Source organism: Apodemus sylvaticus, chromosome 12, assembly GCF_947179515.1.
Source record: "Apodemus sylvaticus chromosome 12, mApoSyl1.1, whole genome shotgun sequence".
NCBI classification, from domain to species: domain Eukaryota; kingdom Metazoa; phylum Chordata; class Mammalia; order Rodentia; family Muridae; genus Apodemus; species Apodemus sylvaticus.
Window position 1 is genome coordinate 54028944 of NC_067483.1, and position 26749 is coordinate 54055692.

General features: G+C 33.7%; 1 protein-coding gene across 2 annotated transcripts in view; it reads left to right on the plus strand.

Annotated features, from left to right (window-relative positions):
* Positions 1-26749, plus strand: part of Brinp3 (BMP/retinoic acid inducible neural specific 3) — a 381590-nt gene that overhangs the window by 284127 nt on the left and 70714 nt on the right. For both annotated transcript variants that reach the window (XM_052200491.1, XM_052200492.1), the window contains one exon: positions 25105-25327. In XM_052200491.1, the coding sequence (XP_052056451.1) occupies positions 25105-25327 (223 nt within the window). The remainder of the gene's footprint in view (positions 1-25104; positions 25328-26749) is intronic.

The window sequence follows — 26749 nt, forward strand, 5'->3', positions numbered from 1 at the left end:
GGGCTGCAAACCCCTTCAACTCCTTGGGTCCTTTCTCCAATTTCTTTCCGATGACCCTGTGCTCAATCCAATGGTTGACTGAGAGCATACACCTCTGTATTTGTCAGGCACTGTCATAGCTTCTCAGGAGACAGCGTTATCAGGCTCCTGTCAGCAAGGATTTGTTGGCATCCACAATAGTATCTGGGTTTGGTAACTGTATATGGAATGGATCCCCAGGTAGGGCAGTCTCTGGATGGCCTTTCCTTCCTAGAAAAATGAAGAAGACAGAAAACCTGGATTCAGATTTTTGTCATTATTATTTATGCAAAAATGTTATTTTTATTATGAATAATGTTACCTTTTATTATGAATAATGAAAAAAATAGCATTGGCATACTGGTATGAGGTCTATGCATGTAAAATCAATTATCCATGACAAAAATACTTAAACTGCAATATTTACAATGGTTACAGTACCAACAGCAAAGTTCAGTACCATAAACAATATGACTAATTAGTGAATTAATGGAAAGTCTCAAATATAAATACGGTAAAAAGGCAGAGTCATATTGTGTTCCAAAGTTATTACCCATATGTGTGATGACACAGTAATCCAGGCAGGTGGGGGTTATATGTTCAGACAAATTTGAGTATATGGTATGGAGTATATAATACTTGAGCTTTTAGAAAGATAATTGAATATTCACATCATATAGCATTCAAAATTATAAAAACTTTCTTCATTATTTGGAAAAGTATGTTTCTGAGATAAATTGAGTAAAATCAGGCATATTTTTTAAATTAATTGCAAATTATTGTTCAGTTTTCATAGCATTTGTAGTCATAGTATTTTAAATATTGACTTGTAGCATTTTCCTAATACAGCATTATTTCTGTTTTATAGCTATGTTTTCTTACACATTCATTACAATTATAAGTTAAGGAGAAATTAATTTTTGTTGACAAAAAGAAAAGTTGACATTACATACTTCCAAATAACCAAGTTGCATCGATTGAGTTGTCCCTATGAGTAATGTTACTATAAAATCTTCTCTTTGTGCTAGTAGAGGAACTGAATACTTAGAGTGGTCTACGTACATGAAAAACGATACTGATTTTGTCCCAGTCATCAGTCCATGCAATAGTAAGGATAGCTGTCAACTCAAATTACCTTTTCTTATTGCTTTCATATGCAATTATTTTCAGGGAGGAACAATCATCACTTGTAATTTCAGCATTACAGGCAGGTTAAAATGAAACATGTTTATGTTTTGTGTTGTTGAATAATGTCTGTGTTTGGCCATTTATTTAAATAGTATACGCACTTCCTTTAAGGAACTGAATGACCTATGTCCAAAAATTTCCAGCCTCCTGTTACTGAATCCAAGCATTAGAAAGTCAAGAATAAGAAAGCCAAAGGCTAAAGGACATACATTTACACAAACACACACACACACACACACACACACACACACACAAAGAAGTTTGATATGGCTTTGCTTTAAAATCTTGGTAGCTTTCAAATATTCTATGACTTTTTGGTGTAACAGAGAAAATCAAGAAAGAAAACAAGCATAGAAGGCCTTAGAACTGAGACTAAGCTTCTTACCACTGGAAATTAAGTAAATGGAAAACCTCAATAATGTTGAAATGGACCTAGCCCAAGGCCTCTTTTTAATTCAAAGATAAATAGCCACTACTGTGTTTGTCATAAGGAGTTGAGGATGGCAGTGACATCTCTGTCTTCCACATATGCTTTTCATGGGCTGTACTGTTTATGGTGGCTACTATATCCCTGTTATCAGTGCATCAGTATAGGGCAATACCAGAACAGGGAAGTGGGAAGGGGTAGATGGGGAAAGAGGGGGAGGGAAGAGGGCTTATGGGACTTTCGGGGAGTGGGGAGCCAGAAAAGGAGAAATCATTTGAAATGTAAATAATGAATATATCAAATAAAAAATAAAATAAAATAAAATAAAGAAAAAAATGAATATGGGACAAACCTAATTTATTCTTTAAGTTTTGTCGAATTGCGTGCAATAAAGAAGCCATAGCTAACTTACATTTGTAGACTATATCTATCAATCTCACTCTGTCACTCCAAGGGCATGTCTGATTATGATGAGTATGTGAGAGAAAGACAGGAATTGGTAATCTAAGGCCAACAGTCTGAACACAAAACAGAGATGTTCGCCACTCACTCCATCTGCTTCTTTATTATTCCTACCCTTGATGCAGGATAATCATACCTAATTGATACTGGTCTGCTTAATGTTATTGTTTATGGGTCAAAGAAGAAAAGCAAAGTATGAAAAGGTGTTTTTCAATGATATTGAATCCTTGGGGTCCAGGTACTTAGTCTGATGTTCTTTGAAATTTTATCTGAGAACCCTCAGAAATTACCAATGATCTGTAGTCCTGAAAATGAACAAAAACATCATTGTTGTATGAGCAATTTAAGATTTAGGGAATAGCTTATTATGGGAGTCAGATAGAGACTTCCTGAAAATGAGGCATGTAATAGATATGGATTTATGATGAGCAACTCTCAGACAGAAAACCTGATACATTGGTGAACAGAAATGACACATGAATAGATTACCAGAGATTTGCTTCTTAGTTTCTTCTTGTTCCATGAGAAATAAGAATAGTATATTGGTCTTTCAATATTTTTCTTAGTTATCAAATACTAAGTTGTTAGCACTGAGATCATATGCTTTCAAGTAAGAGTAATCAGATTTTGCATCTCCTATTAACGCATTAAGTCATATATCTCAACTAAAGAAAATGATATCATTGTTTCAAGGGAAAGCAAAGCTGGTAGTACATAAGAGGGTTTGGAAGTAAGAAAAGAAAAAGAGAAAACTAATAAAATTTTAATTTAAAGAGTATAAAAATGGTAACTTAAAATATTCAAAACTTTTAACTTTTTAACATGAAATCTCTGTGTGAGTTTGTGCAGCAAAACCACATTTCTAAGAATTAATTTTTTGAGGAATTCAATACAAATAAAAGCACTCTCTTTACAGCCAAGAGTCCAGGCTTTTTAGAATGAGACACAAAATATATTGTGAAGTAAAACTCCCATGGAACATAAAAATGAATGTATTTTCATTTTATTTCACTGTTTTGCCCTAACATATGAAAGATGGCTAGAGGTTTTAAAGTACTATATCTTGGGCAAATCATTATCACAAAGCTTGCACAATAGTGAAGCATCATTTTATTGAACATTTATTTGAGAGCTTGAGATATTAGTACCACTGTAGATCAATCCCTCTGATAACAATTTTCCTAGCATTGCAATTTGCCATTTCAATTTAATATTGCCAGTAGTGTTAGACCTGCTATTACATTTATGGCCTAGATTACTATTGAAAATATTGTTGGGAGAAAGAAGTAATGTCGCAGTGATTTTATCATTAGATCACTTCTCTTATACACAATACCAGAACTCCACAAAAGCAGCCGGTTCTTAGGCCATATGGTATGGTATAATTTATATTTTTCTTACCAGATCTCAGTGTGCTCCACTAAGAATAGTAATAGTGACTTTGAGAGATGAGGTCTGAAGTATTCACTGCTACAGCAAGTAGCATAAATATGATACTGTACTTCAAAATTTCAGTGGTTTATTTCAGCTGAAACAAAACAGCAAATAATTGTTGGAATTTTGTTCCATAGTCATAAAATCCCAGGACAATTTGCAATATAGAATAATAATGCATTTAAAAGAATGCAAGAGTAATTAAATACAAGTTGATATAAAATTTTACCTTTTTATTACATTATAATTTTGAAAAATGGATTTTAAGTAACTAGAGAATTAATATAACAGATTTTTCTTTAAATAATGTACTGTGAATTTGGGCAAATTTGTTATCATAAACTTAATTTCATTCACAAATGCATTTTATATGTTAAATGCAGTCTATCATTTACTACCTAATATGCAAAATTAGATTTTGTACTGAAATAAATATAACAAAAATATAAATATAAAACCCATATAAAAACATATGTCATGACTTTATAAATTGTCATATTTACTGAGAAGTATGACTGTTGTTTGTTCTAAAACCTTTTACCACATCCACTCAAAATTATCTTCCACACAGAAGAACTCTTTTAGGAGAGTGAATATTAGCAGCATCAACTATGACGTTGCCAATAATAATCTCCATCTGATGTTCTGACTTCCCTTAACTATAACAAAACTAACACTAAGCTTCATTTTCATAGAATGGCAAGAGTAAATAAGTATATTATAGTATAGTTTACAAAAATGTTGTTATCAAACTATTGTTCAGCACAGTTCCCAAAGCACAGTTTCTTTTCTTTTCTTTTCTTTTCTTTTCTTTTCTTTTCTTTTCTTTTCTTTTCTTTTCTTTTCTTTTCTTTTCTTTTCTTTCTTTTTTTTCCGAGACAGGGTTTCTCTGTGTAGCCCTGGCTGTCCTGGAACTCTCTGTAGACCAGGCTGGCCTCGAACTCAGAAATCTGCCTGCCTCTGCCTCCCAAGTGCTGGGATTAAAGGCGTGCGCCCAAGGCACATTTTCTTAGCTAGGCTTTTTCTGCTTTTACTGCTGTGAACAGACACTATGACCAAGGCAACTTTTATAAGGACAACATTTAGTTGGGTGTGGCTTAAAGGTTCAGAGATTCAGTCCATTATCATCAAGTTGGGAGCATGGCAGCTTCCAAGCAGGCATGCCTGCCAGAGGGGCTGAGAATTCTACATCTTCATCTGGAGTCTGCTAGGAGAACACTGACTCCCATGGCATTAAATCTCACACCCACAGTGACACGCCTACTCCACACAAGGCCACACCTTCAAATAGTGCCACTCCCTGGGTGAAGCGCATCAACCACACACATCATTAGAAACCTGATGGCACCTGAAATACATGCACATGGACTTTAGTTGAAGCCTCAGAAATATATAGGACTTAGAGAACTTCATTTTCATATACAGAATGCAGTATAACCCCTTCCTTTTTCTCTGTCCTGGTATTCCCCTACAATGCTAGATCAAGCCTTTTCAGGACCAGGGACCTCTTCTTTCTTCTTCTTGGGAATCATTTGATATGTGAATTGTGTCTTGGGTATTCAGAGCTTCTGGACTAATATCCACTTATCAGTGAGGGGGTTGATTGGAGAATGGATGGAGAGACAAGGGCTTATGGGACTTATGGGAAGGGGGGAGCAGAGAATGGGAAAATCATTTGGAATGTAAACAAAGAATTTAGAAAATAAAAAAAGAATGCTGTATAAATCTGTAGTAGCTACATTGTTTGGTATTTCTCAACAAATGTACTGAGGGAAACATGGCCACTATGTATTTGGCTTAAATTGTACATTAAAATGGTTTGTTGGGGTATAAAATAATGTTGACTTCATGAGAAAAATTTTGACCAATAAAATACTAATTTTTAAAAAGATTTATATGTGAAATGTCAAGTAATCTTGGTTTTTATTCATACCAAACACACTGAATTTGAAACAGTAATTTCTTTATGAAAAAAATACTCAAATAGAAGGTCAATGGTATTCTCAACTGTTTCTGAAAAACATATTGAGGACTTGAGATGGGGCTTTTATGCAGGATTGCTCTAAATCCTTATATTCTGTTTTTTTTTCCTTCATGGTACAGCCATATATATGGTAGTATCTGTGAGAATACATTTAATTCTATCCAAGGGACATGAGATGGAGACTCTCAGGTACCTCCTTTTCTGTTGATCTTTCCTTGCTGTTGTAACAGTTTGAATTCAGTATTTCTCTAGAAACAAAACAAAAAGTCCAGGAGAAAGAACATCTGTAAGCATGAAAAAAAATGTGAGTGTACTGGCATTTGCCCCATATACGAAATACTTGCTGTTTTTCTGACATTAAACATGATTTCACTATGTGTAAACCAAAAGTAATGGGTTCTCTAACTGGACCCATTTTTGTACAAAAAAAGAATCAATGCTTTGGTGATTATAAGACACTAATGAAAACAATTAATGATCTAGGCACAAGTACCTTATTGCCTGGTTACAGCCACTGCATGCATTATGGAGAAAATATTATTTTGTTAATAAATTTGAATTTATTTTAAGTGATACATAAATATAGTAACTATAGGTTTAAACCATATTGTTCAAAACTAATTCTCTACTTACATTAGTATGGTGAAAATACTCAAAATCTTTCCTTCTGTACTTTTTAATATAAAATACAGAATTTATAATCATTGTATGGTATAATAAAAATCTTAATATACACCATCTGTATCATGGAATCAATCCATCAATCATTGTCCTCCCTGTATCTCAAATTCCTATCTACTCTTTTCAGCTTTTGGTAATAAATCAGTATGTTTCCATTTTTAATCTTTTTTTTTTGAGTCTTCATGAATGAGCTTACATATTACATATTTGCCTGTGTGGATTTAGAAGTTATACTTTTATAATGTAGTCTTACCTTATATGATGTAGGATTATTTTATATGTCTCATGCAAATTTTACAAAATAATAGAATTTACTTTAGCTTCCTACTGTTATTCTACTGTGAATTTGCACCATATCAAAATGAATTAATACATTCATGCAAACATACATACAGGCATACATACAACATCGTCACAGAAATAAAACTCTAAAAAGGTACAATAAAACAATGAAAAATCACTGTCATGACAGGGGAAAAGAAGCCACACTTTCCATTAATCTGCTGTGACATGCCTTCTAAACAACATCTTGCTATGTCAGCCTTCATCCATTTTGTATGTCCTGAAAAGTATTCTAAACTCTAGAGAAAGACATCTTTGAGATTCTTCCCTTTTCACTCCTGATGGAGGTTGACTTTGAAAAATAAGAGTAAAAAACCTATGCCCTACTAATCCATGATAGGAAAACCTAAGAGATTTAGAGCTTAGAACTTTGCGAGGCACTGATTCCAAAAGGTATTTTCCAATTCTCTTTTCTGAGAAAATCCATGAAAAAATTACTTTTTATTTAATATATTTGTTACTAAGCTTCTCATCAGTCATGATCAACTTGTTTGTTTGTATGCTGTTGCTTGATAATTTCAACAGATATAACAAAGAGTATAGCCTCCAGGCTGCCATACTATTAGATTAATATCATATATTAAATATATTTTCTTTTTTTTCTTTCATATCCAGAGCCATGTATATGTTAGGCCAGTGTTCTGCCACCGTGTCCCATCACCAAACCCACATTTTTTTTTTTATTGAGGAACTACAATGTTGTTATATCATACATAGGTACAACTCTATACTCTTACCAGCATGTACTAGGTTTTTCATGTTTCAATGTCCTTGCTAACAATTTGTACCTTTTGTCTAATAGACATTTCCTTTGATAAATTTGCTGAAGTAAGATAGTATCAAATTTTGATTATATCCTTTATTATACTAAAAAATTGTGTTGTATAGAATTAATCTTTCATATGTAGTTGATCACTACATATGAAAGGTTGTTTTATTTCAGAGATATCTTTAAATCTATTAATTATTTTTAGGTTTTTTATTCATAAGAGATTTTAACTTCTATCTGTATGCTAAAAATAAATTTCTTACCAGAGAAAGATACAGAATGTATTCATGAATCTATTTGGCAATCTCTCTACTCTGTTAATTCTTTCATTTTCTTGGCTATGTAGAATAATTTTTTACAATTTTATAAGATGTCATTTATTTGGTTTTGGTTTTATTTCTAGTTGGTAAACTTTTGTAGGAAAAGAAAAAGAAAAAAGAAAGCCTTCTTTCTATTATCTTTCTGAATTTTCTCTAGGCTTTCCTCCATCTTTTTCACATTTCAGGTTATATACTTAAGTCTTTAATCCATTTTGAGTTGATGTTATCTCTGGTCAAAGATAAGGCCTAGTCTACTTTCATTCAGTTAAGTGTGGAAAGCCAATTTTTCTAGCCCTGTGTACTGCTCTTTCCCTTATGTATATTTTTAGCACTTTAAAAATACCAAAGTGGCCATAGGAGGACGGTTTAGTTCTCAGGTTCCTGTGCTGCTCTGTCATTTTTTTGTGCCTGATTTTAAATAACACCAAGTGTTGTCACTTCTCTGTAGGATACTTTGAGATCATGCAGTGTAATGACAATTCCATCAGCTCATGACACCTTTACTTCTTCCTGTATTTAGACAGTTTGTGATGGAAAATGTCATGAAAATACAGGAGCTAGGGAAGTAAAGAAAGGGAAGGGGAAAAAAATAATCTGATGGGATATCTACATGCGCCTATTTGCAAGATGCTTCTTAGTGTAGAGACCCAAGAGAATCCATGTTTGTGGACTGAGAGGTAGAAGCAGATGACAGAGAGGAGTTTTCACTTTGTTGCATCCTGGGGCTTCTTTGCAAGCTTCTTTTCTGTGAAATCTACAGTTCAGTTTAGGAAGGATGGGGCCTTACTGTCACATGTCTATTGATATAGGTTTCTGAGAATGATGGCTTCCAATTCAAGCTAAGATTCCACATCGAATGTGAGTTTTCTTTCAAAGCCTCAATACAAAGTTTAACTGACAGAATTTCCTGCTCTAGTCGGGAGATGATAGTGCCAAGTAATTTTCTAAGAAACAATTTTTAAAAACCTGCCAACAGTGTATAAGAAATGCTCAGTATAGTCAATCTGCTGTTTTATTATGAAGTAAATAGACTACTTATAATAAAAAAACATCCCAAATTCTGGCAAAACTTAAATAATGTGAAGAATGCCCTGGAGGAAAATGACAAAGTATAATATATTTGTCTGAATACAAATGTAGGACTCTTTGAGCAACTAGAGAAATAAGAAAAATCACCTGTAATTATAGAAAAATAAAAATAGAGCATATTTTCTAATAAAAACAATGCAAATATATGAATATTTGATGAGGAAGCTAATTTATATACAGGAGTTTGGGTACCTATTTGTCACTATAAGCACTCAGTCTGTCCTGTTAGAAATTTTATCACCTAGTCTTTCTCTTCTGATAGGTATTTTTCTTTGCACAAACCTCCTATGAGAAAGGTAGAAAACTGCTAAAGTTCCAGCCAAAAGCATCTCTACTTTTCTGTTCTGTTTTTCTTAATTGTGTGTAAGAATCTGGATGATATGGACATTTTCCCACCTAACTGTGGATTTGTCTGCACAAGGTTTTGTTTTTTTTCTTTTCTCTGAAATTTTACTTTTTGAAGGATGTGCCTAAATGTATTCAAAATAATCTTTCTTTGAGAAAACAGTAACAATAATGTTAACAATTGGTAATTAATAGTAAGGATTAATAGTAACTATAATAATAATAATAAAATCAGTCAGCTTATAAGAAGGAAGGGATGGTAAAAACATTTCTTACCAATAACTAAATTATCTAATTTTCCCCTTTTAATAGTCATGAGCTCTTTTCCCATACAATATAATAGGAATAGAGGTTCCCTGCACTCTGTCAATTCCTCCCATTTCCTACCCACATTCTTTGCCATCTAAAGGCTACCAAGGAACAGCTTAGGTTTAGGGAGTTGTGCTGAGAGACAGAGGTGGGATGTGGAATCAGAGATACTGTTGTCTCAATGTCAAATGGTGGGTTACAAGCTGGCAGCCTATGCTCCCTTCAGGATGGCTTCCTAGAGAGCTCTCTGTAGTCTCATCTTTGCCTGTAGTCTGCTTGAGACAGCTCTTTCTGCTTGAGACAGCTTTCTTGCTGGAAAAAAAAATGTCAAAAAGATCTCTGGATAGCTCATGGATTTGCTGACCAAAGACAGAAAAATTGTTTTAAAAATTTTGGGATTTTTCCAATTAAGTCACAGATCCTATTAGAAAAATTCTAAAAGTAATTCTTCGGGTTTTCCAGTCAAAATCAGACAGCCTGAAAATACTCTAGAAGAGCTGTGGTCGCTCTTCAGACAACCTTCTCTGGGTAGCTGCTAGAAAACATTCTAAAAATAGCTGTATTAACTCTTTAAGTAATTCTTGGGGCTTCTGACCAAGGTCAGAAAATCATGTCAGAATATCTCTAACATGGCCAAGCCAGACTAGGTAGGATTCACTGTCTTTCCATCATCAGAATTTAAGAGGTAAAAACAAAACTTAACAACAACAACAAAAACCATCATACTGCAGTTGCATAAGACAAACTGACAGAAGAATACAAGAACCCCAAAAGAAGCCACAAGTTTCAGAGACTCTTTTTTTATACATTCAGGATTTCCATAAATTTCTTAAGTGAATGAAATAGGGCATATGCATAGGACCTGCTGAAGACCCAGGTAGACACTGTGATTGCTACAATCTCTTTAAGTTCACATGAGCTTTTTTCAACAGTTTATTTTTAAGATGTATTTATTATTATAAGTACACTGTAATTGTCTTCAGAAGCACCAGAAGAGGGCAGCAGACCTCATTATGAATGGTTGTGAGCCACCATGTGGTTGCTGGGATTTGAACTCAGGAACTTCAGAAGAGCAGTTAAGTGCTCTTAACCACTGAGCCGTCTCTCCAGAACTGTTCTGTGGTTTTAGAGGCCTTTCCTCTCCCTCACTCATTTTACCTTATCTTCCTTGGGGTTCCCTGAGCTCTAAGAAGACAGAATTTTTCTTTTTTTCTTTTTTTTTTAAATTACATTTTTTATTTGATATATTCTTTGTTTACATTTCAATTGGATGTCTTATTTATTTATATTTCAAATGTTATGACCTTTTTCAATTCCCCCCCCTGAAACCTGCTATCCCATCCCCCTTCCTCCTGTTCACCTACCCACCCACTCTTACCTCCTTGCCCTCTCATTCCCCTACATTGGAGCATTAAGCCTTCAAGGGACCAAGGGCCTTTTCTCCCATTGATGCCTGCTAAGGCCATCCTCTGCTACACTCACGGTTGGAACCATGGGTCCTTCGATGTGTACTCCTTTGTTGGTGGTTTAGACTCTAGGAGGCCTGGTTGGTTGATATTATTGTTCTTCCTATGGATTGCAAACCCCTTCAGCTCCTTCAATCCTTTCTTTAACTCCTCCATTGGGAAGACCTTGATCAGCTCAATGGTTAGCGGAGGAGCACCCACCAGTTTAATGGAGATACCAGCTTATAGATGTGCGTTCCAAAGTCTCTCTTTGTTTAATGTCTGGCTCTACATCTTTGCATTTGTTCCATCTGCTGCAAGAAATAACTTATCTGATGAGGGCTGGATGATATTTTCATCTATAATAGCAGAATATGTAGGTGCCTTTCATTCTTTTCTTCCTTCTGTCTTTTTTCCCCAGTATTATTTCATGTTATATGAGATTTCTGGTATATGTTATATCTGATTCATAGTCAACCAAACAGTGTCAGTTGTGGGTTCATATTCATTTCCTGAGCTTTAACTCAAATTATATATTGATTGGATATTCTTACAAGTAAGCATTGCTTGCTAGAATACCTAAAGTTTGGGGTAGAATTTTCTCTTCTTTTTTCTCTAACAAATCCAAGTCTTGCCTTCCTATTTGTTCCAATCCACTTATTTGACAAATGTTTGGGTCTCAGGGAAGGGTTCATTGTTCACATGTTCAGGCTGTTCCTCTTAGACATTGATGAGGTGATATGGTCTTTGGAGGAATTGATACAGCATCACAAAGACATGGTAAACTCTACTTTTGTAGCAATGATGGCAAACTTGATGTAGAATTGGGAGACTTGAATGCTCAGAAGAAAGCTTGATATTTGGAAATAGTTCCTTATTTGACCCTTGATTCATACTTTTTTGTCCTTTGTATAACCCCCATTTACATGGGGATTAGTCCTCCATCACTATGAAATCTATATGTAGTATTTCATCACCTTAAAAGTTTGTGCTTATTTATATCTGTAACTTAGGATATTTCTTTTGTGTTGGTTTTAGCTGGAGCCTGTATTCCCTTTCTTCACATTGTACTACCATTTGGAACGTTTATACATTGTTTATTTTGTGGGTCAATGGCATCATACTTTATAACATATACCTGAACATCTTCCGACAAACTCATCTGGCATGGTTTTATACTTGCTTTCCACCATTTACTTATTTGTTCGTCTTGTCAGTTGGTTATATCATATAAAATATATAATTCATAGACTAATAATAATGTACAGTATTACTAACTGAGTAAGTGAAATAACGGAAACTAAGATACTGCCTTCACCCTTGCCATAGCACATAATTAACATTTTTTCTATTTCCTTGGGCTGATTGTTTTCCTTTCTGAATTGACTATGTACAATGAAACTATAATTGAAATTAATTTTGCATTGCTTCAGAACAAAATCAGCCTCTCCTACAGCATGGTTATTATAAGATTCCAGAAGATAAAATTGTGGAAAATCCAGTGAACAAAAGCACTCTATAAATATAAAGGATTTAATTTAATATCTTTGTCAACTCCTGGAGTATTTCTGCTTGCTATGCAAGAACTTTTTTTTTCAGAAAGGGTTTGTTCTAGGCTTTATCTATTATTACAAGCAACAGTTTGCATAGTTGTTGCAACTCCATAAAACACACTTCATGAGGAAAATGAAGATTATAATAGCACCCATCTCTACTTTGGCAGGGACTAAGGAGGATAACCTTTGTACATTCCTCAGAGCAGCATAAGAAAACATAATAGTAAATAAGCTAGTAAAGAAAACTACAGACAGCAGTTTTTGCTAATTATGTAAAGAAATTTCACTGTTTTCCTAGAAACCTATTTTAGCAAACATGACTATCCTATATTAGTACAGCTATGTTCAACATTACTATATATCAGCACTGTGATTGGCACACAGTATACACTAAATAAATAATAGTTAAGCTATTATTTAATTATTTACTCTAATTACCCCTGAGGACTCAATTAAGTGTAGGTCTCAGCTTTCTTATTAGAATAGAATGTAAGTGCACCAGGAAAGAAATGTATTTAAAAACAATGAATTGGGAAGCTCAGAATATCAAGAGGACTGAAAATGTTGGCTCAGGGGCTATGACAGAAACAGTTCAGAACTCACACAGCAGATGAAATCTCTAGAGGACACCTAAGAGTACATGAGGCTGCTTTCGAAACATCTGCCATTTAATAAAGATTATTGAAGTTATCCTTATGGAAAATGTCACCAGATAATTCCCTTTAAGGAACTCCTGAGATTTGTCCATTTTCTTAATTAAGAAAAGATGAAGAAACAGTACTTACTCTTTTAATGTTTCTTACACTGTTTCTATATTTTTATATATAATTGAAAATAGTCTTCATTTCACACATTATATTATAATTATGATTTCTTCTCCCCCAAATCATACCAGATCTAGATCCAGTCAAATCCCTACCCTTTTTCATCTCTCATGAGAATATAAACAGGTTTATAAAAATAATAATGATAAAATAAAATAAGATAAAACAAAATAATCAGAAAAGTATATGGTAAACAAAAGAATACATGCTGAATAATAATAACCAAAACAAAGGATTTTTTTTAAATACGAGACTCTTTTGCGTGTGTACTTGTGTTATCATCTATTGATCTACAGAGGGTCTGGCATTAATTAAGTCTTATTTGTATACACAGTGATATTATTTTTTTACATTTGTGAGAGAAGTTACCTTTTGGGTTTTAGACAGGAAAGTGTGTCCATTTCCTCCGTCAGAACCTAAAATTTTGCTTAAATTATAGTTTTATGACTTTCCTGTCCTTTTTCTTCCTTTCTCCTCTCCCACTCACCTTCTTCCAACCACTCCTATGCCCTTCTTATTCTTTGTCAAATTGATTTCTTCTTCTTTTTTAAATTATGGTTACATAATTAGATAGCAGAGAAATGACATATATATATATATATATATATATATATATATATACTTAGATCATACACAGATGGATAGATAGATAAATAGATTAATATTACTATACACATTCAACGTACCAGAAGTTTTTGCTCTGCCTCCATATATGGTTTCAGGGATGACTACTTTTTATTAGATTACAAATTAATTAATTAATTAAATCTAAGTACAGTCTGAATCACCAGGATTTTGAGTAAGGTTTGTTTGTAGTCTATATGTTCAGCTGAAGGATGGACTAGAACATCGTAATAACTGCTCATGATTTTGACCTCTTTTCAATCTCATGTCCTTAACAAAGCAAGACCCATAATAACAAAGAGAATATCTATCAACTTGTGACATCAATGATGGTATGATTTCAACTTGAAACTGATTTTAAATTTACAATATTTGACATGAGTGGTATATGACAGCAACTATTGCATGTGTTCTCTATTTACAATAACAGAATTCTTTTCATATACACATATACAAATATATATATATATATTTAAAATTTGTTTTATATCTGCTTTATACATATATATATTGTGTGTGTGTGTGTGTGCGTGTGCGTGTGCGTGTGCGTGTGCGTGTGCGTGTGCGTGTGTGTGTGTGTGTGTGTGTGCAAAATTTGGGAAGGGGCTTTATCTATCACTCCAGGAGTCATAACACAAGTAAGGATCCACAACAGAAGTTTGATTAGAATCATTCTTTTCTTAAATTATAACCACCATAGGGACTTGCTTTCAGATAGAATTTGAAATTTCTAATATGAAATATAACTCTAGTTTCTTTGATTTTTTTCAGTATAAAAACAAAATATAATTTGTGGCATTATTTTTAATGGGATAGAGCAAAATCTCAATTCATTCGATATATTATCATATGTCTATATGTATATGCAAATTGTGTAGCTTACATCTACCATATTCTTCTGATTTAAAGATTCTGTAACATTTGGAACCCAAAGAATTTGACATTAGCAGTTAATGCTCTCTTTCAAAGGAAACATTTACTTTATAAAGATGTGTTACATTGTAAAAGTCCAAGTTTTTGAAGTGGCTTAGCCTGATAATTTCATCTTTTTCAGTTTTCTTATCTTTCTTCTAGTTCAAACCACCTCTCTGTTGACTGTTCTAGGCATGTTTTACTTTGAGGATTTTTATGTTGTTTTATTTTGTTGGGTTTAAATACACTAACATAATAGAGGCTCAAGAAATGTTCTGTGGTTTTGTCCACAAAGACCATGATATAATCAGTAACTCTAATGTTTCGATAACCTTGATTTTTCTTTTATTGTTGTTTTCTTATAAGATATATCCTAACAACATTCTCCTTCCCTCCACTTTTCTTGGCTTCCCTCACACCATCCATACTCACTGAGATACTCTACTCCTCAGTTTCCCTTAAGGAAAGAGAAGGCCTCTTCTCAATAACCCTATTAAAAATGGCATACAGAGTTAAACAAAGAATTCTCACGTGAAGAACTTCGGATGGCAGAGAAACATCTTAAAAAATGCTCAACTTCATTAGTCATTAGGGAAATGCAAATCAAAACAACCCTGAGATTTCACCTTACACCAGTCAGAATGGCTAAGATTAAAAACTCAGAAGACAGCAGGTGTTGGTGAGGATGTGGAGAAAGAAGAACACTCCTCCACTGCTGGTGGGGTTGCAAATTGGTACAACCACTCTGGAAATCAGTCTGGCGGTTCCTCAGAAAACTGGGCATGTCACTTCTGAAAGATCCTGCTATACCACTCCTGGGCATATATCCAGAGCATTCCCCAGCATGTAATAAGGATATATGCTCCACTATGTTCATAGCAGCCCTATTTATAATAGCCAGAAGCTGGAAAGAACCCAGGTATCCCTCAACAGAATAATGGATGCAAAAAATGTGGTATATATACACAGTGGAGTACTATTCAGCCATTAGAAACAATGAATTCATGAAATTCTTAGGCAAATGGATGGAGCTGGAGAACATCACACTAAGTGAGGTAACCCAGTCTCAAAAGATCAATCATGGTATGCACTCATAATAAGTGGGTATTAGCCTGGAAAACTGGAAAACCCAAAACATAATCCACACATCAAATGAGGTACAAGAAGAGTGGTGGAGTGTCCCCTGGTTCTGGAAAGACTCAGTGTAGCAGTATAAGGCAAAACCAGAACAGGGAAGTGGGAAGGGGTGGGTGGGAAAACAGGGGGAGGGAAGGTGGCTATTGTGACTTTCGGGGAGTGGGGGAGGAGAAAAGGGGAAATCATTTGTAATGTAAATAAAAAATATATCGAATAAAATAAAAATACATCGAATAAAATAAAATAAAACATTTTGAGAGGAAAATAAAATTTATGCATGTAACATATTAAGACAAAAAGAGTAGCTTATTGAACAGACCAGAAGATTTTATGGCCCCTCTCTATCCCTTTGTTGTTGTTCTATTGGAAAAAGATAAGTGAAAAAAAATTTCATGTTTTAGAATTTTGAGTCAATATCACTTCTTCCATATACATCCATCTGTTCCCTGTCATCACACATTACCCAGTAAGTGATTCTTCTAATTCTAATACAAGTATTCTAAAGGCCATTTAAGTCTAATTTTGAAGCCAAAGTTTGTTTGACATTCTATAACTTTAGGATATTAAATAATATTTAAATCACTATGTTTGAATTCTCTAACATTCATCTAGTTTGTAAAAAAGCCATGTATATTTCAGATTCTTAATCAAGCCATATCTGATATTAGTAATTGATACATCCTCTAGCTTCAAAACTTTAAACTTTGCTATCAGTTTGAAATAGGCAAATGGACACGGATGCCATCTAAATAATACAATTTCCATGTTTATTACTCTATCTATAATGATTTTTCCAATGTGTTCTAACAATTTAATACTATGTTCTGCACATTTTTCCTTAGAAGATAATTTGTAAGATTTCTTCTAATACCTGTTAATGTTTCAGTACCTATCCTTTCCTTAAAAAAGAAAACGGGCTTTAAATGAGTTGAACTGATATAGAATTCATTAAATAGTATGAAAAATATAAAATCACCAAGGAAAGGAGAGAATATTTTATTCCATTACATAGTCAAAAATCAGTAATTTTTTCCATAAAATATATTTAGTAGGGCCATCATTGTTAAAAGCTATGGAGAGAGTGAGAGGTAAATTCAAGGATATTGTGCAGGTGAAGTTGCAGCACATTCTGCTTAGGTATTTTCTTAGACTTTGAAGAGACATAAACAGGATAGGTATTGTTTTTCAGCTAAAAGTATTGAAATATTATATTTTAATATAAGTTTATCTGACTCCTTTTAGAGAAGTATAAAGCAATCAGAGAAAAACATAGTTTATTTTAGATAGCCACTAAATATTAAGGATCTGATTTGGGTTTGCACTTTTGAATTATTCACAATATTATAGCCTCATAAAATGGGTCATGCACCAGATACCATTTCTCTATCCAGCATTATAGTATTTTGTTGATTTGATATAAATTCTATTACCAAGTCTGTTAGTCTATTTTTAATAGACTTAAAGAGATACACAGTCACCTCTGGTTGTACCAGAGGAATACTGTAGAACCTGGAAAAAAGTTGTATTAAAATACGTCCTTGGGAATGTTTGGGGATAATAGTTTATAAAAGTAAAAACAAAACAGATAAACAAATAAAAAGCTGACTTAGAGTGGGAGTTGTGGTATGATATGAAGAAACTAGATGATTTTTCTATCCAATAGAAATATGAATACCTAGGAAAAATAAAATATTTGCATTAGAGGGTGATGTGTATTGGAAATGAAATGAGTAAGTCAAGAAATACTTTGAAATCAAAATGTCAGCATCAAATCTAGGAATTAGCAAATGTCTATTTTTGTTTTTTTTTTGTTTGTGTTTTCTTTGTTGCTGTTTTGTTTCTTGTTTTGTCTTTCTTTGCTTCTCTCTCTTTCTTTTTTCTTCTTTCATTAATTCTTTCTTTTTTTTAACAAACCTCAGGATGGCAAAACAATAAAGAAGTAATATATAAAAATCAGCCAAGATAGAATGCACTTGCTTAGGTAAAAATGTGTTATAGTACTGTGTTTTATTTAAGAAATGTTCACGCGGGTGAGGCGGGAGAATAAAAAAAAAAGAAATGATTGCTTGCCTTATGAGTTACCTGCTTAGAAAATTTTGTTTTGTTTGATTGATATAAATTTACTTTAAAGTATTCTGTTACAGTTAAAATCAGAAAAGGTGACATTAAAGAAGCTGGATTAAGAATATTACAAAATCAGAAACTGTCTCTCTTGTTTATTAAAAACAACAGTTTCCATGTTCTAGTGTTTCTACTGACAACAAAATTTAATTCTTCTTCTGTTGGCTAACTTATCCAACAGATATGCATATTATGTATATATATTATTATACCATTAAGCATTATTTGTTTTTAGTTATTTCTTATACATAAAATATTCACAAAACCTGTAGAAAATGCAATACTCTTATATTGCCACCTTTATTACTCTTATAGTACCACAATTTTAAAAAGCCTATCATATCTATAAACTAGAAATCATGAAAACATTTTCCTTCCTCAATCTTAAATACCAATAGCTTTACTTTTTAATGGAATTAGTATCAGTTGGAACTATTTACATGAATTTATAATTGTAGACATTATTTTATGGATAGAAGCAAACTATACAATGTTATCACTCTAGACACAGTCACATGTCAAAATATTTTGGGAACATTTTTTGAAAATATATTCCATAGCAGTTCTTAACATATTACTATGAACATTAGGATTTATTTTATAAAGTATACTAGCTATGTTTTCCATGCCCATCAATACAGGCAGAAATGTGTGGCAAGGTATACATATACACTCTGGTTCCTCAAATGTACGAAGGATATACAAAACACATAAAAGTGTAAGTCCTAAAAATGGAGAAGTTTAAAAAAATTTGCCTGAATTAAACTGTGAGACCAAAACTCAAATGAATCATGAATAGTAAATATCCTAATAAAAGTTACAGGAAAGTTTATTTAAAAATAATTGTCTCAATTTCAGATTAACACTGTGCCTTCTTAGGGAATGACGCTTTGTTAAATTGTTACCTATTCTAATGCATTTGCCTCTACAGAGTTCCTTTATGCCATGTGTTCCCTCTATATTATTCTTTGTTTCCTGTGAATTACTTTTGTTAGGAGATTGAAGCTGACTATAAATTCTACCAGTCCAGATGCTCATTAGCATTTTTCTTTGTTATATCTGTTGTTATCTTTTATCATTGAAAACTACGCTGTAGAAGAAGCACAAATAGCCAGTAAGTATTTTAAAGTTGTTCCACATACATAACTATTAGGGAAATAAAAACCAAAGTTACTTTGATTTTACATCTAAGACATGAAAATGAATGCTAATGTGGATGTGAAAAAGAGGAATACATACACATACTGGAGGAAATATAAACTATTACAGACATTATGGAAGACAGTATAGATGTTTGTTTTTCATTGTTTAAAATGACTGCATATATAGCACAGATATACTTTACCTGATATATACTCAAAGGATTCAGTCTTCTACCACAGAGGTACTTGAAAAGTTATGTTTATTGATTAATGGTTATTCATAATATCTAGGAAATGACACTACCCAGGTCCATCAACAGATGGAGAGTAATGAAAATGTAATTTATTCAGCTTTAAAGAAAAATAAAATTTCCTAGAAAATAGTTAGATATGAAAAATTGTATATATTCCCTGAGAAGACCCAGGCTCAAAACTCAGATATCACATGTTTTCTCTCATAATCCAAGCTTATATTTTAATGGATACATGTATTAACAAGGATTTAATTACAGTACAGCCATGAAATTAGAAAGGGGATTTCAAAAGGGAATAAAGAAATGCAGGGAGAGGTGAGGGAATGGGATGCATATGGCACAGAAGCAGAAGGAGGTACCCAAGACACAGATATGGAAGAGAGTGAGATGAGTCAGAAGATGGAAAAGGAAAATCAGCTTTTTAAATGTCATAACAAAGCATAAAATACTTATGTGTTGAGAAGAGGGAAGAAGAAGGAGGCGGAGGAGGAGGAAGAGGAAGAGAAGGAGGAGGAAGAGGAGAAGGAGGAAGAGGAGGAGGAGGAAGAGGAAGAGGAGGAGGAAGAGGAGGAGGAAGAGGAGGAAGAAGACGAGAAGGAGGAAGAGGAGGAGGAGGAAGAGGAAGAGGAGAAGAAGGAAGAGGAGGAGGAAGAAGAGAAGAAGGAGGAAGAGGAGGAGGAAGAGGAGGAAGAAGAGGAGAAGGAGGAAGAGGAGGAGGAGGAGGAAGAGGAAGAGAAGGAGGAAGAGGAGGAGGAGGTAGAAGAGGAGGATGAAGAGGAGGAGGATGAAGAGGAGGAGGAGAAAGAAGAATAAGAGGAAGAAGAAGAAAAGAAAGAAGAAAAGGAAGAAGAAAGAAGAAGAAGGAGAAGGAGGAGAAGGAGGAGAGCTTACTCTTAATAATGATTTCAAGAGTAATCATTACATTATTCTTGTAGTTAGCATAAGAAGCCTAAAGCATGATAACCACAAGTTTCAGATCAGCCTGTACTATTTACTGAGTGCTAGGCCAGTTTTTGTTATACTGTGTTAAGAAAAACAAAACAAGAATGCAATCATTTATCCTACAATGAGCAAGATAATATATTCCACAAAAGAGTTCCCTTGCTGCAAATAGTAGTAATATCAAGATAATAAATACTATCTATCTTCAGTAATATATATATACTGAAGTTATATATATATATATATATATATATATATATTTGATTAATGTATGACTATATTGAGTATTCCATTCAAAACTTTAAACAATTTAAGGAGGTTTTTTGGTAAGATATTATGTGTTAGTTAACATTATTTTGATGAGATATTGTGTATGACCGTATTATTTTGTTAAGCAAGTTCATATTTGTCATTTTCTTTTTGAACTTTAATCTTTAACATGATCAAACAGTGTTGGACCATATTGGCTTGATGGCATACTTGAAATTGCAAGGACGAGCACTGAGTTGAAGTACAGGTATTGCTAGTGTCCCTCAAATTGTCATCATACTGAAGGTCATATTGTGCTTTGTGCCATACAGGATGTGCAAGAACAAGTGTCTAAATCTGAGAATTTGGTGATCAAAGAAAGAAAATGTTAAGTATGTTAACTGTTGAATAAATCTAAATGGTTGGCACTGCAGATGCAGAATGCTTCAGTAGGAATTCCCGTTGGCCAGGAAAGACAAGGGAAAAATCAACAAGGAAACAAATTAAGCTGCTCATCACATGCCTTAAAACAATTCTTTAAAAAACCTATGCCTGAAACTCTTTGAAAATCAGTTTTACTAGTGGATATCAAAGCTGAAGAATTAAAAACAAAACAAAACAATGAATGCACATTGAAAAAATGAAATATTTTGACATTAATGTTAAACTTTCAGTTAAATTTCACCTTGTTTAAATGATGAAAACTAAACTGAAAAAATATATAGTTGATGCAAACTTCAGATATTTATTTCAATAATAATATATTTGCCATATAAATTTATGTCATAGGTTTTTTAATATGACATTTAGATTTCATTTTCAAACTTATCAAAGATGTCAAAAATATGACTAGTTGTTCTTCAGATTTCTTTTCATTTTATTTTTAGTATCTGAGTGTTTTTGCCTGTGTGTCTGTGCACCATGTGTATACAGGATTTGTAGAGGCCAAAAGTGGATGGCTGGTCCTCTGGAACTAGAGTTATAGATGTCTATGGGATTCCATGTGACTGTTGATAATTGAACCTAGTAGAAAAGTAGGCAGTGCTTTTAAACACTGAACCACAGCTCTAGTCTCTGATCAGATATTATGTATTTACCACTTTAACTGCAAATAGAGCCTTATTTTCTACATAGTGTTGTAAATTACAATAAAATATATCTTTTGGTATCCCTTCTTTTTCTATTTTTCTATCTATGTAATTTTGATTTATGTAAAAGTTCTTGAGTTCCATTCAAAATTCACTTTTATAATCTATAAATATTAATTTTGAAGAATGCCAAATGAAAGAAAAAATATTTTGATGATATTTCCAGGAAGTCATTTGAATTAGTTCTAGGAAAAATACCTGTCAAAAATTGAAGATGCTTTATAGCATTTGAAAGTAAGGCATATCATTAATTAGTCACTGTTTAAAATAAGATGAAAGGTTTACTCACACTTGCTGTCATAGATTGAAACATCTGTATGTTCTGTGCACAACAGGTGTTCAATAACTGTTGTGGGTGACTGTCAATGGTGGCTCCTAATGACTTCCTAATGAAGTAATTATTCATGTGTCAAGTTAAAACTACTTCACAGAGATTGTGCATTGATAATTTTCAGCAGGCATACACTCGTGCAAACACTCCAGTTAGATAAGTAAATTCTACCTTATAATCTTCTTTAACTTCAGTGAAATTTCCTGATTAAGAACCTTTTCTAATACTATAACAAAGAAATCCATGTGTACAAAATGATAAAGTTCTTACTGGAAGTGTCAAAGTCAAAGATGACAATGAAGTGAATGATTAGTTTTCAAAGTAGTGGCATCTGTTCTGTGAATATCCAAGGAATGCTTCCCAGTATGTATATGTTATTAAAGGGGGGAAATATTTTAAGAAAGACATATAGAAGCAAACTGCACAATATTGCCAAATGAAAACTTTAATCTATCATTTGTAAGGTTTGATTGAAAACATATATAATGCAAATATGAAATAATGTTTCCTCCAATCATTTTTGCAGTATTGTAAAGATTATCCCCTTTTTAAGTCTTTCTCGTTTTTCAGGTAAAAATCTATAGACTGAAAACCCTAATGATGTGATACTTAAGATGGCTGTACTTCAGTGATAAAATTGTTCTCTCAATATTTTTTTCAAATAATTTGATTAATTCTTTGAAGTGCTTATAAAGTATATTTTGATCACTTTCTCTATGCTCTTCTCAGATACATTTGAATATAACCACTCACTCAATTCTGTGTTCTTCCACATTTCTCTGTTCCAACCCATGGAGTCCAGTTTTTCTGGTACCCAGTTAGTTTACAATGTGGGATTTACCTTGGAATGTAGGGTATTCTAAGTATCATATTACAGCATTAAAAATATAAAAGACCACTTCCTTTGCTGGCAGTTATTGAATGCCAATAGCTCTTCAGCAGAGATTTTTCCTGGTTTGAGTTTACACATATTTAATCCATGCTTTCATAATCACTGTGATGTCATATGTGCAACTTCAATTGTGGTGACTAGAATAGGGTTGAGTATATAAACTGCCTCTGGTTTATGCTCATTCTTCTCTGTCTTCCATGAAGATCCCTGAGGTTTTTTGTTCTTTGTTCTTTGTTTTTGTTTTCATTTTGCTTTCTTTTTTAATTTAACACTTTTTTTTACATTCCGGATTTTGTCCCCCTCACGTCCACCCTCTGAATCTTCCACATCCCATATACCCCCACCCCCAGTCTCCATGACGATGCCCCCACCCCCACCACACCAGACCTCCCCACTCCGTAGGACCTACAATATCTTTAGGCTTAGGTGCATCTTCTCTGAGTGAACCAAGACCCAACAGTCCTCTGCTGTATATGTGTTGGGGGCTTCATATCAGCAGATGTAGGTTGTCTGGTTGGTGGCCCAGTGTCTGAGAGATCGGGAGGTGGGGGTAGGGTCTAAGTTAATTGAGACTGCTGATCCTCCTCAGCTTCTTTCAGCTTTTCCCTAATTCAACCACAGGGGTCAGCAGCTTGTGTCAATCCCTTGGATGTAAATATCTGCAACTCACTCTTTCAACTACTTGCTGAGTCTTTTGAAGGGCAGCAATAGGTACTCTTTTCTGAGCACTCCATAGCCTTAGTAATAGTGTCAGGCCTTGGTACCCACCCCCCCCCCTTGAGCTGGATCCCACTTTGGGCCTGTTGCTGGACCTTCTTTTCCTTAGGCTCCTCTCCATTTTTGTTCTTGCAGTTCTTCCAGACAGGAACAATTAGGGTCAGAGTTTTTAACTGTGGGATAGCAACTCTATTCCTCATATAATGTCTGTCTAGAAAGGACAAGTTAGTCATACACTTGTTGCATGCCAAAATCACCTGTTCTCTAATTGTTCTGCAAATATTTGTCTCCATGTTAATTGCCATACACTTCAAGAAGCTTCTCTCATGCTAGTTGAGACCTATTGATCTATGGGTATATCCCAGAGTCATTAATACCCCATCTCTCAAGCAGGATAATAAAAGTATGTTCTCCTGTAGAATCTGTGACCTATATAGCGATCATTTATGTTTACTTTTAGAGTACCAGATAAGAATTCTCCTATAGGAGGCCTTAAACTATTAGAACAAGATTGTTTGCTTTTCTCAGAATACCCAAGAAACAATTCACATATCAAATGGTGCCCAAGAAGAAGGAAGGAGAGTCCCCTGGTCTTGGAGAGGCTCAATGCAGCAGTGTAGGGGAATACCAAAACAGGGAAGTGGGATGGTGGTGATTGGGGAATGGGGTTGGGGGGGTTGGGGGGGGGTAAGAGGGCTTATGGAACTTTTGGGGAGGAGGGATCCTGGAAAGGGGAAATCATTTGAAATGTAAATAAAGAATATATTGAATAAAAAAGATTGTTTTCTTGAATAATATACATGTTTTTATTTACATTTGTTATTTGTTTTAAAAATTTTGATGTAAGTCTACATGTTGGAGGAAAGTTATTGGAGTATTTACTTCTCTGATGTAAATAGGATTGTAAGGGGGATTGATATTACCCCCTTAACTCCTTAATATCTATTGTGGAATTTCTACCCCTATTCTTGTTTGTAGGTGTCTGTGTAAATGACACACAAAGACTGTAATTTCATAAAAAAGTTGATGGTGCTGAGCTGGGCACACTGAGCTGTAACACATATCCTTTCAGCTGCTTGTAATCTCTACAAGCATTAAAATCCATGCAAAGGTCTGTCACTTGCTGATCTGATATCTGTTCTGATGCTTCTGCTTCATAGTCTGTACTTAGAGTGCACAGCAAATATATTATAAACAAACTGGATTTAATTTTTAAGTCCAAACTATTGTTCTTGTGTAAATTATTTCCATATTTATTTATAAAACTGCTATTTTAAGAACAAAGCAAATGATCTTAAAACTTTCCAAGTCTCATGTTTTATAGGTCTGTTAGTCACAAATATTAAGCTGTTGGTGTTTACTTTTAAGTATGTTCAGTGTGTTTTGCTTGGAGGGAAAATACTTGCTTCAAAATTAAAATGTGGAATTTTTATGTTTTTCAGATGAATTCAAGTTCTTTATGAAGAGACTACCCCTGAATTATTTCCTCAACACTTCAACTATAATGCATTTGTGGACAATGGATTCTAATTTTCAGCGCCGTTATGAACAACTGGAGAACAGCATGAAGCAGCTTTTCCTGAAGGCACATCGAATTGTACACAAGCTCTTTAGTCTTAGCAAACGGTGCCACAAGCAGCCTCTCATCAGCCTGCCAAGACAGAGGTAAGACTGGGTCAGCATGACAACTGTGCTACTGCCCTTAGAGCTGAGATCCACTAGTCCCTGAGAGCAGGTGTGCCTGTACCAAAGGCATTCTATTATTTATTTATTTATTTATTTATTTATTTATTTATTTATTTACTGTTAGACAATTTAAAAAGTGTACATTCTTTTGTCTCAAAATAATGTCTTGCAGTTGTGTTCAAAGGAATAATTCAGTGGGAAACGCCCGCGGACACAGCCTTTGATTTGTTTTTTTCTGTTACTGTAATCAAGCAACTATTGTATTTTATCTTTTATGGTAGTCATTTAATAACTCTGTTTTAGGAAATACAACAAAAGACAAATCCTCACTGTTAAATTGGGAGCACGTGAAGCAGGCAAGAAACACAAACTGGAATTTCTCCATGTCTGATTTTCCAACGGAACAATGAAGGGTTTACTTTACAAGTATTTGGAAATTCATTATCCATAATTTTAACTACACAGATTTCTTTTTTTCATCTCTATGTATTATCTTTTATTACAAGCAATATTGGACCAATACCAGCAGTACAAGTTGAATCTTTCAAAAATCATTATTTAAACAGCAAAAGATCAAGAAATAAAATTTGTGTCAATTGATTATTTTCAAAATATTCTTGATGACTACACAGATTTCTAATGTATAATGCAGAAAATGAAATTCTTAAATATTTGTGTCAGAATTTGCTTTGCAAATTTTATTAAAAAGTTCTAAAAATATTCTGGAGAATTGTTAGAGTAAAAGTCATACAGTTATCTACTCTAAGCCTGGTGAAACATATATCAAAATGAAGATAAACATCACACAAATATACATTATTAGCAGTATTTCCAGAATAAAACTCATCAAGTTTTGGGTTGATGCTTAAGTTGCTAAGAGGAGAAATCTATAGTTATGACTATCTTTTAATGTTACAAATAAATGGCCCTGCAGATTAAACCTCTATGAAAGATTTGATTTAAAGCTAACCCACATGGTATTTTCCATTGTTTTGTGTTATATGCTTCAAATAGAAAGAAATATCTGTCATCTGAATTGAAGATTACTTTTTAGTTATATAAAACATATATGAATGAGCATTTACCAGGCAAACATTTGGTGAACATTTTTTCCTACTAAAACTTTGTGTGGATACATGTATAAATTTCTCTGTATGTGTTTAGTTGTGGTGAATGTGTGTTTTCAATCTTATCGAGGATTATACTGCAACAGGGCATTGATGGGATTCAAGGCACTTCTATTTTTCACATTCTTCAGGAGCTGCCAGAACTCTTTATTCATGTTCCTGCATAGCATTTTTTTTTTATTTTCACTTTTTGAAACTTCTCCTCTCACTTCATACTATGCCAGCAGATGTTCATTTCTACTGTTGGATTACCAAAGCTTGTGGGTGTGAAATG